Source organism: Capricornis sumatraensis, chromosome 19 (genome assembly GCF_032405125.1).
Source record: "Capricornis sumatraensis isolate serow.1 chromosome 19, serow.2, whole genome shotgun sequence".
NCBI classification, from domain to species: domain Eukaryota; kingdom Metazoa; phylum Chordata; class Mammalia; order Artiodactyla; family Bovidae; genus Capricornis; species Capricornis sumatraensis.
In genome coordinates this window covers 20,574,104-20,589,001 of record NC_091087.1, presented here as the reverse complement: position 1 = coordinate 20,589,001, position 14,898 = coordinate 20,574,104, and the positions used below count along the sequence as shown (strand labels likewise).

The 14,898-nt window shown below is 47.1% G+C and overlaps 1 protein-coding gene across 1 annotated transcript in view; it reads left to right on the top strand.

The window, feature by feature from the left end:
* Positions 1 to 14,080, top strand: part of SLCO3A1 (solute carrier organic anion transporter family member 3A1) — a 374,177-nt gene extending 360,097 nt beyond the window's left edge. The window contains exons 10-11 of the mRNA XM_068991286.1: positions 4,303 to 4,545; positions 13,998 to 14,080. Coding sequence (XP_068847387.1) covers positions 4,303 to 4,545; positions 13,998 to 14,080 — 326 coding nt within the window. The remainder of the gene's footprint in view (positions 1 to 4,302; positions 4,546 to 13,997) is intronic.
* The last annotated feature ends 818 nt before the right edge of the window (positions 14,081 to 14,898 follow it).

Below are 14,898 nucleotides of genomic sequence, written 5' to 3'. Positions count from 1 at the left end.
AGGGGCTACAGGGCTTTTCTGTGCCCCTCCTGAATGATAAACATGTAACAGTGAATGGCCATTTGTGAAAATTAATCAAGTGGGACTCCCTCTGTCACTAACCAGATGAATTTCAACAACGGCAAAGGCCTGTAAATAAGAGATCCAGCAAGGGCCTTGTTTCAAAATTCTCTGCACACCTGGAACTCGACCTGTGAGCTAGAGCTTCTCTTTGGGAAAGCATTTTAAGTCAATAAAAAGGAAAAGATGAACTTGGCAGAAAAGAGTTGTTTTTGTTTGTTTGTTTCTGGGAATCTTAAAGGAAGCTCACAAAGTTTGAGGTTCTACTCATAAGGCACTCAATCAAAAGTTTATTCTGAACTGTCACCCCCAGATGCCCTGTACAAGATGAATAAAGGAGGGAAAGTTCTGGCCATATGGGACCAGAGCCTTGTATAACACTCCACTCACTGTACCAGTATTCACCTTGACCCGGTAAGGTCAAAGTAGTTCCATTGGAAAGATCAAGAAACAGGCACATAGAGAAAAGTGACTTACCCCAGCATTTCAGCTCAAGTTAGAAGGTCTTTCATCCTGACCACAAACGCCCTCCAAAATATTGAGTATAAGATGAAAACCCTTGCTATGTACTTAGCTTTCTGATTTCTGTTTGAAGACTATTTCTGACACTCCTCGGGGTCTTGTCATCCAATAGTATAGCTTGACGAGGATAAAATTGACATCATTAGCACACAGAAATATGCCTTACTTCAAGACAATTCCATAATATAAAAATCCTCAGTTGGATACAGGTACAAAAATGAGTTGTTATTTATTGGCACTTTAGAGGGATTTTTTTAAAAGCAAGTATTGGTGAATGGCTCCATTATATTGAAAATTTGCTGCAGTGTGCTTAAAATTTGACCTGATTTGCCCAACTTGGATTGCATATCTTTAGGCATCTGTGCATTTGGAACAAGAAGCCCCAGTACCATCAGTTCCTTCCCTCAGCAAAACTTATACGAGAGGTGTAATAAATAGTCTTGGCTTCCCATTGCCTGGTGATGGATGAGTAGGAAGAAAAGGAGGGAGGAGAATTGGGAGCAAATGACAACCAGTAGAACTCTGACGGATAGGTGAATGGCTCCACCTCTCCCGTTGGGCCACAGGACAGGTCAGATTTGTCCTGTGGATCGCCAGGTCCACCCACCATCCACAGGGACTCCAGGTCGCTATTTCTTTACCTTCGTAACGTGGAGTGTGTCTAGTGTCTGTCAGTGCTTGCCGTGGCAGTTCCTCCAGTTGGCTCTTTTCCGGTTAAATGAAGAAAAGTCGTCTGTTGGGGAACTGAGACAGGACGCACTGTTGGTGACAAAGATCTCGAACACCTGAGCAGCCTTCTGTGCAGAGAATGCCAGGAAAGCGAGTTTCCACTTGGCAAGACCAGCCTGACCTGGGAGCTGCAAAGAGGGAGCAGGTTGTGTGGGATTTTGAACTTGGCATTTTTAAACTCAAGCTGCCAGAGAGGTTAAATGCTGTTTCAATGAAAATTCTTTCTTGGGGGGGGTTTCTTTTAGGGGGTAATAAGTGACAGAGTTGGAGAGTGCTAAGGATAAGTGCCAAGGCACCTGGGCCCAGGAGGAACCCTGCCAACCTGTTGACACTGGCAGGATCACACAACCCTCCCCCGACCCCATCGCTGACCAGTCATTAAACTGAGGAAACAGACTCACAGACACAGGAAACAAACTTATGCTTACCAAAGGGGGAAAGGGGTGGCTAAATTAGGAGTTTGGAATTAACAGACATACAGTACGATATATAAAATACATAAGCAACAAGGACCTACCGTATAGCATAGGGAACTATAATCAGTATAATATATAATAGAAGAGAATCTGAAAAGGAGTAGATATATGTGTATAATTGAATCACTGTGCTATACATCTGAAATTAACACAACATTGTAAATCAGCTATACTTCAATAAAAATCATTTTTAAAATTTGAAAACTAGACTTCAATTAGTAAAAAACCCAAGGAAGTGTCATTTCCTTCATTAAGCCTCTCCCTCCCAGAGGGCCCCTCAAAGGAGGTCCTGCTATGGATATAACATAGCCTTCCTTGTGCTGGCACTCATGAATGGACTTCAGGGGTCCATGAGCTCCCTGAAATGTGGATGCAGTTTTGTGGGTAGGTGTGTTTTTCTGGATGAACGGGTGATGCTCATCAGATTCTCTGCACGTGCTCAGGCATTCAGTCATGTCCAACTCTCTGCGACCCCATGGACTGCAGCCCACCAGGCTCCTCTGTCCATGGCATTTCCCAGGCAAGAATACTGGCGTGATCTCCAGGGGATCTTCCCGACCTAGGGATCAACTTGCATCTCCTGCATTGGCAGGTGGATTCTTTACCCCTGAGCCACAGAGGAAGCCCCCAAATTCTCAGCAGACCTTCCTTAATACAAAAGTGAACCTCAGTCCAGAGCTGGAAAGAACGCTCAGGATACCAGGACACCTTGGCGGAGGGATCTTGGAATTGTCACCGCCTGCTCCCAGGGATCAATTCCTGCTTCTTAAGGAAGTTGACTGGCATCATATTCTAGCCTTGGGGATGCTATTTTTTCCAAAGCAATTAATTTGTGTTAATGCCCCGTCCAATTGCTTCCCCATAATACAGATGAAACATTTTCCCCCTAAGAGGCAAGAATCACCTGGGAATGTTTTATTTTAACAATGCCAATGACCAGGCCACACACCCAATATTCTGATTTCACTGGTCTGGGATAGGATACCTCATGATATAATGTGATCTATTGTGAAGGTTTTAAAAACTAGTTCCCAGCTCAGAATGAAAAGTGTTCTGCTCCAGTGGTCACATCTAGGAGAAGGAAAACTGTCAGTGTGTATGTGGACATTTTCCATTTTAAACCATACACACATGTATATTTATATATCTGTGTGCATATATACGTGTACCAGAACACAGCCTTCTTATGTATAGGTATGTGCACATACGTATATATACCCACACACAAGGTATAGTGTGAACTTTCCTGGTGGCTCAGTGGTCAAGAATCCACCTGCCAATGCAGGAAAGGCGAGTTTGATCCCTAGGTCAGGAAGATCCGCTGGAGAAGGAAATAGCAACCCACTCCAGTGTTCTTGCCTGGGAAATCCCATGGACAGAGGAGCCTGGTGGCCTATAGTCTGTGGAACTGCAGAAGAGTCAGACACAACTGAGCAACTAAAAACAGCAGCAGCAAAGTATGGTGTACTCGGTCACCTCCTGTTCCCCTCTGATTCCAACCCCCCTCCTCGAGAGCACACAAAGCCCCAGAAGCCCCGTGCAAAAGGACAGTACACACAACATGGTGCCTCTTAACCATTTTCTCTACAAGGCTGCACTTCTTTGAGCGACACCAAGAACGTCTCCCTTCAGAGAAGACTGTTTTTCTTCTCAGACTCTCCGTGGATGATGATAACGATATCATCTGTCACCACGTGTCATTTATTTTGTGTTTACTCTGTGCCAGTTCAGTTCAGTCGCTCAGTCATGTCCGACTCTTTGCAACCCCGTGGACTGCAGCATGCAAGTCCTCCCTGTCCATCGCCAGCTCCCAGAGCTCACTCAGACTCATGTCCATTGAGGCAGTGATGCCATCCAACCATCTCATCCTCTCGTCCCCTTCTCCTCCTGCGCTCAATCTTTCCCAGCTTCAGGGTCTTTTCAAATGAGTCAGTTCTTCTCATCAGGTGACCAAAATATTGGAGTTTCAGCTTCAGCATCAGTCCTCCCAATGAATATTCAGGACTGATTACCTTTAGGATGGACTGGTTGGATCTCCTTGCAGTCCAAGGGGCTCTCAAGAGTCTTCTCCAACACCACAGTTCAGAAGCCTCCGTTCTTCATCACTCAGCTTTCCTTATCGTCCAGCTCTCACATCCATACATGTGTATGTATCACATACATACTCTGTGCCAGGAACTGTTCTAAATGCTTCCCATGCATTCAGTGAGTCAGTCTGCACAGTGATCTGAGAAGGACTCCATTTTGCAGATGGGGAAACGGAGGCACAGATGCGTGAAGTAAGATTTCATGTTAAATAACTTGCAGAGGTTTGTGAAGTAAGAGGTAGAGGTGAGGTTCAAACGCAAGCCGTTCGACCTCCGGACGGGGTCTTCCCCCCACTGTGCTGTAGAACCACTGAGTATGGCCCACGAACCCTGCCTTCCTTTGGAAGACACACACAGACACACATGGGGAGTCCTTTCCTGTGGACCAGCCATCAGAGCCCGCACATTAACTGTCCTTTCCCCGACAGGCTTCATCCCCCCGCCGCTCATCTTCGGGGCCGGCATCGACTCCACCTGCCTGTTCTGGAGCACGTTCTGCGGGGAGCAGGGCGCCTGCGCCCTCTACGACAACGTGGCCTACAGATACCTGTACGTCAGCATCGCCATCGCGCTCAAGTCCTTTGCCTTCCTGCTCTACACCACCACGTGGCAGTGCCTGAGGAAAAACTATAAACGATACATCAAAAACCACGAGGGCGGGCTGAGCACCAGTGAGTTCTTTGCTTCTACTCTGACCCTAGACAACCTGGGGAGGGACCCTGTGCCCGCCAACCAGACACATAGGACAAAATTTATCTATAACCTCGAAGATCACGAGTGGTGTGAGAACATGGAGTCTGTTTTATAGTGACTGAAGGAGGGTTGAACTCTGTATTAGTCCTTCAAGGGTCATTTTTCCTAAAGAAAAAAAATGAAAAAATGTTTCCCAAAAAAAGAGAATCAATACACACAGAGACTCACACACACACGTATACACAGCACCTCTGTCCTTCTCTCAAAATCAGAGCCAGGCAGGATTCAGAATAAGGAGAGCGTGGGATCACTTGGTTGACATGCGACCTCCTGGGGGCTCAGAGTCTGCTTTTGAAGGCACCTCATGGTTGTTCAGGATGCCGACAGCTGCAAGCAACAGGCACTGCCAAATTCAGGGAACACTGGTGGCCAGCTTGGAGGATGGACCTTTCTGGATATACATACACATACAAAACAAACAAAATATATCTAAAAATCTACTAAAAACACCCGAGTTGACAACATTGCCAGGATAAGCACTAGTGACACCCTGTGCCACCGTGCCCGTCCACACAGGGGCGGAGGGGCACCCAAGTCGGAGAAGTGGAGACCTGCTTCTCTAACTTTTGCAATAGGGGCCACGGTGTAGACGACTCACCCAGTCTACCCCTGTGGCTCAAGGCCCCAGAGTTCTCTCAGCGATGCTAAAGGGTGATCCGTGCTGGAGACTGTAATTGGCACCTCTCACCAGCTCCATTTCCATTTCTCAAGACTGAGGGCCCCGGGGGGGAGCCGGACATGGGGGGCCAGCACCTCCCCTTCCCCCACAGCACCTCCCATTGGGGGGCGCCCCTCTCCCCCACCAGCCCCACAGAATGACCTCAGGAAGCAGTGGGCCTCGCCTGGCTATGACTGACTTCGCTCAGAGCCGGTGAAACCCAACCCAGTCCAAGTCATTTGCTTACATTTGCCAAACATTTTGCCATTTTTAAGGGGAAAAAAAAATGCAATGCATATGAATTTCAAACTGTTGTATGTATAATCCTCTGATACTATTTTTAACTAGTTCTCAAATCTGTGTTAACCCTTCAGTCACTAACACAGTCCTCTAGGCCGAATTTATTATGCTGGTTGCTTTTAATTTTCTTTTTTAATGCACCAAAAATATAATGTGATTCAAGGGATGCAGTTAATCTATTGTAATTTTTTATTATCATTTTATCCTCATTCGGATAGTCTGTGAGAACGAGACTATACAGTGTGTTATAAGAAAAAAATGCTTGAAAAAGAGTGTATATGCAGCTTGCCTTTAAAAGAATCACTTTGAGACAAGAGGAGATGACATGATGAATTGCAAATTTGCCTTCTCGACTTATGCCCCACGATTCAGTGATCGCTGTCATGGGAACCCCTTTCACATGCCTGCTTCACATGCCAAGAGGAGTTCTTTTTCGCCTGTGGTGGAGACACGCTCAGCGGCATGTTGTGTGTATGGGTGCAGGGCTTCTGGGGAGAGGAGAGAAAGAATAGCTCCCTGGCACATGCTTTGAACAGCCTGTGGTGTCTGGGATTACAGACCCACAAGCTCCTGGAAGCTACTGGACATCCACCATCTGAAAATGTCAGTAATGTTTTCAGGGTCAGTCTTGAACTAAGAAGCCTTGTGGAGTGTATGTGTGTGTTTTGAAAGTGGCTGAACCTCAAACAGCCAGAAGCGAATCTACCATTGTTTGGGGTAAGAATCAAGGGAAAATCTCTTGCAGCCAGCAGACTCAGCCTGGTGAGTCATTTGCAGATGGGGCAGGGCTTATGTGAGAGCACAGGTGTGCTCGCACACACACACGCACGCACGCACGCACGGCCCAGGTAACCCACCTCTCATGCTGTTGCGGTGTCCTTGATCTTGGCCGCTCCTGGCTCTGGAAAGATTCTAAGGGTTGGTTGGTTGTTGCTATTTTTTTTTTTTTTTTTACCTCAGACACATATTTGTAGGTCATCTAGAAGATGAAGAGAATCAGGAAAGAGTGGGGTGGGTGGTGTGCCAAATTTTTAACAAACCCATAATTGGGGCAGTTTGAGTGACAGCCCCAAACTAGAGAAGGCCGCGTGGAGTGAGGATGCCCGAGAGAAGCTTGTGTGGCGGTGCAAGCCACGTGATCAGCCGCAACCTGGGGCCAGGATGCTTCTTGTGCTCGAGTCCCTCCTTGTTCCTGAAAATGGGGACGTTCATCAGCGTGTTAACTAGTTAAACATGGGGTTATTCTCCAACCAGTTCGTACACTGTGTACACCCTGTGGATCCTGAGGCTGTGGTTCCATCCTGTATAGGTGCTGAGTTGGTTTTGTCTTGAAAATGTATTGCTAGTAGGCCACTGCCCTCTTGGAAATGATTGTGTAGCTCTCCAAACTCAGTCCACAGACACCGAGGCTGCAAGACCTCATGTTTCATGGGCCTCTTTTCTTTTTTTTAAAAAAGGTTTTTAAAAACTCTTTCCTTTTTGGTTATTTTGCCTAAGATTTTAGGCTGAGTGAGAAAAAGATGTTAAGATGACAAAGGAAAACAATTCCAGGGTTCTGTTTTATCAACAATTGAATTAAAATTTAAAGTCCCTTCTCGTAAGATGCTTCTAACATGTGTTGTTATCACCTTTAATACTTTTGTCTCCTGGACTCCAGAACCGGGAAAACCTAGCCTAGGTTTTTTTCTTTTGTGCCACAAGGATCCATTGTACATACCTTGCCCAATCCAGCCCCTGGCTTCTTTGTTTGGTTTTGAGCAGGATTTTGAATGGAAAGATTTCCTAGGAAAATCTCCAGTGGACTCAGAAAACAAAAATGGTGAGGGAAGGACTAAGCCTCGAGTGTGAATGCTGACGTCCTCTCTCTTGTGCTGCCGACCCCTCCACCACCGCAGTGGAAGGCGCCCAGAGCTGAATGGAGGAAGGCTCTCTTTGCTGCAACTTGTGACAGATTTTTGTCACTCCTACATATAGATCAAAAAGCTTTCTACCCATATTATTCCTGCATATGAAGGGAACACATTTTTCATGAGTCTCTGTCTCTGGGGGGACTGGGTTTGCTGTCTTCCCCGTGCTGAGTCTGTGGGCTGTGAGAAAAGCCCGCCTTCACGCCTCCACAGGGGACGCAGTGAAGCTCCCAGACACCCCGGGGACACTTGCGCTCCGGGAGGCCACTGCATGCAGGCTTTCCTCACAGCTAACGAAGGAGCCAGAGAGGCTTCTGCTCACAGGTCCCCTAAGGAGTTTGCTGGCAGCGCTTAACAGGCAAAATAACAAGGGGAAACAAAGAGCTTCTGTGGAATCCTTTGACAGACTTCCTAATGTCTTCAGAGCAGGAGGGAACGTGCTTATTCATAAAAATTGCTTCTTTTTCATCACCTTGTGGCAGAATAGCTTTGCCGAGTGATGGTTTGTAGACTTTGGCTATGTGGTGTCTATACATTCAAATCCCCAATTCCATCTTCTCATCTCCAATAATAACCTAGAGCAGGGGTCCCCAGCTCTTGGGGTGCAGAGCAGGGGTCGAGCAGCAGGTGGGCAAGCAAGCAAAGCTTCATCTGCCTTTCCCCATCACTCACATCACCACCTAAACCTTCCCCTCTTCTTCCCCCCTCACCCAGCTGTGGAAAACCTATCTTCCACGCAACCAGTCCCCGGTGCCCGAAAGGTTGGGGACCACTGACCCAGAGCATCCTCTCACTCAGATGTGGCAAGATTTCCTGAGGTGACTTGCACGAACGTTCCATACATGATGGCCAGCCAACCCCTGGGATGACTGCCGCACCACTTAAGTTTCTCAGGAGAAAGATTCTGCCATAGTTGCTAATGGATTATCTTCCACACTTCCAAAGCAGGTTGCTTATTAGAAGAGTGTAAAATGGAAATATACATATATACACTCACTGAGACACCCTCTGAGGAAAAGTAGTGGTTGGCTCCCTGTGAGCCTACAAGGCTGGTTTTCTTGCTGCCAACTGGTCAGGTCCTGGGAAGAAACCACACTCCCTTCTCCACCCAGTCAAGTCCACCAGGCCTGTGTTCTAAGCCCTGCTTAGGAGTCTGGAAGGCACTCCTGAGTGACTCGAAGCAATGGAGGCCCACCTGTAGAAGTCCACGCAGTGGTTATACCGTCGGGCGGGGTAAGCTTCTGTCCTGTTTGGTAGTGTTCTCCCTATTTCACTGTTTGGTTGGTTTGGTTTGGATGAGGGGAGAAAACCAGACAAGCAGGTTTTCAGTCCAACAGACAGAATCTTTGCTGTCCTGTGCTGTTCTTGCCTCTTTTGAGGTTTGGAGAAAGTACCTGTCCAGGAGAAGGTACTGGACATGGAGTAGAGGCTTACTTGCTCCCCTGAGCACACGTCACTGCCTCTCAGCAGCCTCCTTGCAACTGTGATCTGCATTTCCCTCAGGTTAGAATCCAGATCAGAGCCCTCAGAGGTGACGCATTTCCCAAGAGAGGGTGTTAGTGAATTTCAGTTTGGCCTGGAAATTAGTTTGAGGCGTGACTACAGCCCTTTTCCTCCTCTCTCTGCTCGTCCCTCCTTGTTTCCTCCTCATCCACCTCTCCCAACCCAGTTCCAGCCCTTGCGTTCTGAATAGCTATGAGAAGGCAATTCTCTGAGAACAAACGGTCCTACTGATGGCCTTTCAACCTAGCTCCCTTGGGCTATTATGGCTGCTCAAGAATAAGCTGGTGAAACAGGAATCTCTAACTGGCAGAGAATGCAGAGAAGATGCTGTTCAGATGCTTGTTATGGGGCCTGTTACCTAGGATCTCAGCTTCCCTGGTGGCTCAGACAGAAAAGAATCCTCTTGCAATGCCACAGACCTGGGTTTGATCCCTGGATTGGAAAGATCCCTTGGAGAAGGAAATAGCAACCCACTCTAGCATTTTTGCCTGGGAAATCCCATGGACAAAGGAGCCTGGTCGGCTGCAGTCCATGTCGTCGCAAACAGTCAGATAGGACTGAGCAATTAGCACTTTCACTTTTTTTTTTTTTTAAACCGAGGATCACATGGAGAATTTACACTCTCTGCATACAGCCCTCACCCATGCCTCTCTCTCACCTCAAAATGCTCAGTTATCATGGCAGGGAGGACATTAATTGAAAAGCCTAAAATGGGGAGTTCAGAGAAGCCTGGATGCCCCAGCACCTGAGCAATCTCTGACCGTGGTGCAGATAAAGACAAAGCTCTTGCTTCTCAGCAACCATCCATGTGGTAGCAGTTTTCCTTTGCAGGTAATATTAATGCCATTTGAGGGAGCACTAAATGAGCTTGATGTTTTCCAACCACATTTATTCACTCCAGTAAAATTTTGACTATGTGCCAGGCCCAGAACCAGGTACAAAGGTTAAAAAAAGACATGGCCCCATCCTCTAAGAACTCACAGTTTAATAAGAGAAACAGATCTGAATGCAAAAGCAATAGAATAGGGCCTCCCTGGGGGCTCAGACAGTAAAGAATCTGACTACAATGCAAGAGACCCGGGTTCGATCCCTGGGTTGGGAAGATCTCCTGGAGAAGGAAATGGCAATCCACTCCAGTATTCTTGCCTGGAGAATTCCATGGACAGAGGAGCCTGGCGGGCTGCAGCCCATGGGGTTGCAAAGAGTCAGACACGACTAAGGTATTGCACTTTCACTTTTTTTTCATCTTTGTAAGAGCTAGGGTCTATTTATCTATGTCTGGGAACAAAGAGGGCTCTTTTAGGGTGCTGGAAAGTTCTACCTAGTGGCATTAAGAATCAGGAAGACCTAGTGCTCTGGGAAGCAAGAACTTAAGAGCACTTAAGGATCCCGGGGATCCTTAGGGATCCAGGGGAAGAGACCCTCCGCTGAGAGAACCAGCAGAGCAAGTTCAGAAACCTTCCATAAAGGGCCAGCTGGCAAGCGTTTGGGCTTTGAGGGCTACAGAATCCCTGTGGCCTCCACTTTTTTGTCAGAGCAGGGGTGCAGCCCCAGACAACGTGGAAGCAGATGAGCGGGCCGTGCTTCAGTAAACCTTTATTTATAAAGACAGTCAGTCTCTGGGTGTGGCTGAGGGAAGGCTATAGCATGCTAATCTGTTCTGGAGAACACGGAGGTCTGAAGCAGCATGGCATACAGTCCAGTGGACTGTAGCAGTGGAAGCTGCCGTGCCCTGGGCTGAGTCATGCATTGGAACAATCTAATTCAGGTACCCCATTTTCCAAGAATGAGGTAAGTATCCCATTATTGTCAGGGTTTACAATGAAAGTAACATTATCTTTCTCCTGTGTGATGAGGGGAATTGGAACTATACAATCTACAGTCTCTTCCAGCCCTGACACTCACTCCCTAGCTCTACAAGAGTAATCATCCTTTTTTGTTAAGTGATGGAAGTGGGCATGGGAGGGGACAATGTAGGAACTCGACAAAGAAGAGTGAATCCAGATACTGAATAGTATTTCAGATTTCTTCCCTCCTTCCCACCAATATGAACAGTGGCACTAGAAAGCTGTTTAATAATAGTAGCTAACACTTACCAAGCACTTACAATGAACCAGCATACAGTAGTTAAAGAATCCACTTGCCAATGCAGGAGATGCTAGTTCAAACCCTGGGTCAGGAAGATCCCCTGGATGAAGGCAAGGCAACCTACTCTAGTGGTCTTGCCTGACGAATCCCATGGACAGAGGAGCCTGACAGACTGTAATTGCAAAGAGTTGGACGTTACTGAGCATGCACGCACATATACATAGTCCTGTGAGGCAGAAACTGTTATTAAGCTTTAGTTTACAGGAGAAGAAAATGAGGCTGGGGAAGCTTTCAGAATTGGCTCAAAGTCACAAAGCAGAGACTCAGCCCAGGTCAACAAACCCAAAGCTTGTGTTCTTTGCCTTTTTGGATACTCCCTCCATACTGGGCAAGAAATGAGGGACCCCTTTCCTCCTGTAGCAACTTCCTATTCAGAAGACTTACTCAAATGGACTACACTCTCATATTCCCCCTAACAACTAAGACAAGTTGTATCAGTTGTATTGTAGAACACAGATGTATTCTGGGGACATCCATTCTCCTTGTTGTTATTCCCAGACTTGATCACAGAGCCGAGTGAGCAACACACATGGGTGGTTCTGCTGTTAGCAGGCAGGTAAGAGGAGCCAGGCGACGCCTCCGCTCTGATGCATTCGGAAACGCAGTTTCAAAGTGCTGAGGTGTCTGGGAGACAGTCCTCACTGCTGGTCATCAGCATCAGTGGGAAACCCCAGACACTGTTTCCCACCTGGCACCCCTGAGGTCCTCAGCATCAATTTCAGGAGCTCGACTCTAGCCCAGGGCATCAGACACTGAAGCTGGCCACTGGTTGGAGCTATGTCTTGCTCTGTGATCAGATATGAGGCTTTTAGGAACCGAGTTTCTAGACATTTCGATTTTTGTATTAATGTCTCAGGCCAATCAATAATTGAAGATTAGCACAAATTCTGAGTCTTTTTCTGTAAGGTAAAGTGATTATGTTCTCTTACCAAGAGCAGATGGAACAACTATAGTAAACTTTCTGGAGGTTTAACATTCTGTAGGTTGAGATTTTACCATCCCATTAAATCGCAGAAAATAATGTTCTTCTTAAATTCATGCCAACCTAATAGAAGGTAACTCTCATGGTGCTGGGTTTGTCAAAACTGTTAAATTTTATAATCAAAGGTGATAAAATGATGTAGAAGTAGGTAATATAGGAAATTTCATTATAAGAGAAACTCAGCTAACACAAAAATTGTGCTCTAGCCCAGCCTCTTAATTGAGGAAAGGGGCTGGGCGTTCATGTTTATTAAGAGGTTGCTACCCTCATGCCCTGGTGCTCAGATGGTAAATTATCTGCCTGCAGTGCAGGAGACCTGGGTTCGATCCCTGGGTTGGGAAGATCCCCTGGAGGAGGGCATGGCAACCCACTCCAGTATTCTTGCCTGGAGAATCCCCATGGACAGAGGAGCCTGGTGGGCTACAGTCCGCGGGGTCGCCAAGAGTTGAGCACAACTGACTAAGCACACACCCCCTCCTGCCAGGGGCCTTAGCAGCTTTCTCACAACTTCCTTGTGAGGTAAGTATCATTATTCCCACTTTACAGATCAGAAAACCAAGGCTCGGTATACCAAAGCTTCCCAAGGTCACACAGCTGGTTAGAAAGTCACCAGGGGCCAATGCCAGGTCTGTCTGACTCCTGAACCAGTGCTCTTTCCATGGTACTACAAAAGCCACCAATCTGAGAACACAGATCTGCCTTCTTTGAAAGATCTGATGAGGCCTGTAAGGCATCTGCTATTGGAAACCACCACAGAAGTCTATAGTTTCATAGAGAAGTGAGCCAAGAGCTGGAGGTGAAAACTTCAGAGTTTGTCTATAGGCACAGAAATCTAAAATAAGAAAAAACACCTTTTTCCTTTGGTAAATGCTGAAGATCTTTAAAAACACTCTTTCCTTTTTCCCTCTGAGCCATGTCGGCAAAAGCTGACCGGCTCCTCGTCTTCTATCTGATTCTTTCCGCACACAGGAACCAACCCCAGCTCCCTCACATCCATCCCACCTTCCCCAACTCCCTGCCCCCCAGCTTCTAACAGAGCCCCCAGGAATGTAAGAACTCAGACCTTGTGAAAGCTGAGAAAGGATGCTCCAAACTGTACAGCTTCTTCTATAAGCCAGATCTCAGCTGCCAAAGAAAGGAGAGACATTTCCATCTTTTGTACCAGAGTCTAGAGAAGACTGGACATGAGTGAGGACTCCATGGTTCCACTGCAGCTCTCATTGAACCAGAAGGCTGCACGTCACGGTCACGGAGACCTCCACGGCTTGTATGTCATGCTAGGGCCTAAGCTGGGTTTTCCATGCCTTTTAAGTGAAGCCACAGCATCTATTTCAGAAACATGGCAGAGGCTTAAAAACCTCGCTCTGACAAGGAGATTCTTTCACTCAGCAGGTGGTGACCCTCTGTGGCTGAATGGAAAGTAACCTGGCCCCAAACGCTAGTGGAGAAAGCATGACATTATGATGCCAAGAGGTTCTCTCTGGCACAGAGCCACCTCTTCAATAGAGATCGCAGTGACAGGGTCCTGGAACACAAGGTCTGCCACCGGTGACTCAGATAAGATGAAGAGAAGTTAAATGACAGAGTTGCGTCTTATTCATTCCCATAGAGTAAAAATCCGCATGGGCTTTGGCATAGATACGTATAGATAAATGCTTCTCAGAAAGATTCAGCCTACATAAAGGTCTTTGGGCTTGGAATCTGGTGCCCTAGGGTGATGTGGAGCACAACCTAGCATTTTATTGACTTCCTGCTCTTATCCATCCCACTGGAAAGCCAGGATGCTATTATGTAAGCCTAAAGTATAAGTAGGAAAACTGGAAAAGACCGATCTCTTTTTCCTCTTGGCTCTCTTCCCCCCTCCCCCTTTAGGCACAGAGTACCAAGACATTGAGACTGAGAAAACCTGCCCCGAGTCACAGTCACCTTCAGAAGACTCCTTTGTGAGAAGCTGAGGGCCTGGCCCTCTTCCTGCAGAGAACAGCCCGCCACCGCCCACAGACCTCGCAGGCCTGACTTAGCGTGCTCTGCCCTGTCCGAGAACCCAAGGGTCCCCGTGGGGACCATCCGGCCAGTGTGTGGTCCTTGGAGGCCCCAAGCACAGGCCTGTGATGAGGACTGAGCAGGTGTCTGTGGCCCGGAGTCCTCCAAACCCTTGGAGTAGGCATTTTCCTGGATCGCTAGAGAGTCCTATTGGCCTGGTGTGCAAATTTCTTCTGCCCACCCCTCCTTTGGCTCCTGTGGGGGTGGCCTGCTGACATGCTTTAGAAAAACCCCCTCTTGGAAGTGTTTCTCTGGCCGGGGGCTCCAACAGTTCTTCTGAAAGCAGCCAAGGCTGGATTTCAATAGGAGGGGGTAAAAATTACCCTGTTTCATAGAACAGAGGGGGGGGGAAAAGCACATACTCAGTAGATTTTGAGTGTGGTATTCTGTATTTTTGCAGCTTATATTTTCCAGATGAGCAGTTTAGAAACATGTCATGTAAAGTACCTACTGTACGTTTGCTGGAAATTATATTAAAAGCACTATTTTAATTCTTCCTCGGTCTCATGCTGTAATCTCTATTATCTTTCTCTTCTTGTGTCTTTGGGTAGAACAATCCTAAAAGGCTCTTAGAGAGAGTGTTTCTGGCTGTGTGTGTTCTGTATTTATGGGCTTTGAATTGTTCACAAAAGCACAGTCTTAGGAGCCAAAACAGACCTGGGTTCAACTCTTCACCCCAGCACTCCATACCAGTGTGGCATTTGGGAAGTGACCTGACCCCTCTGAGCCT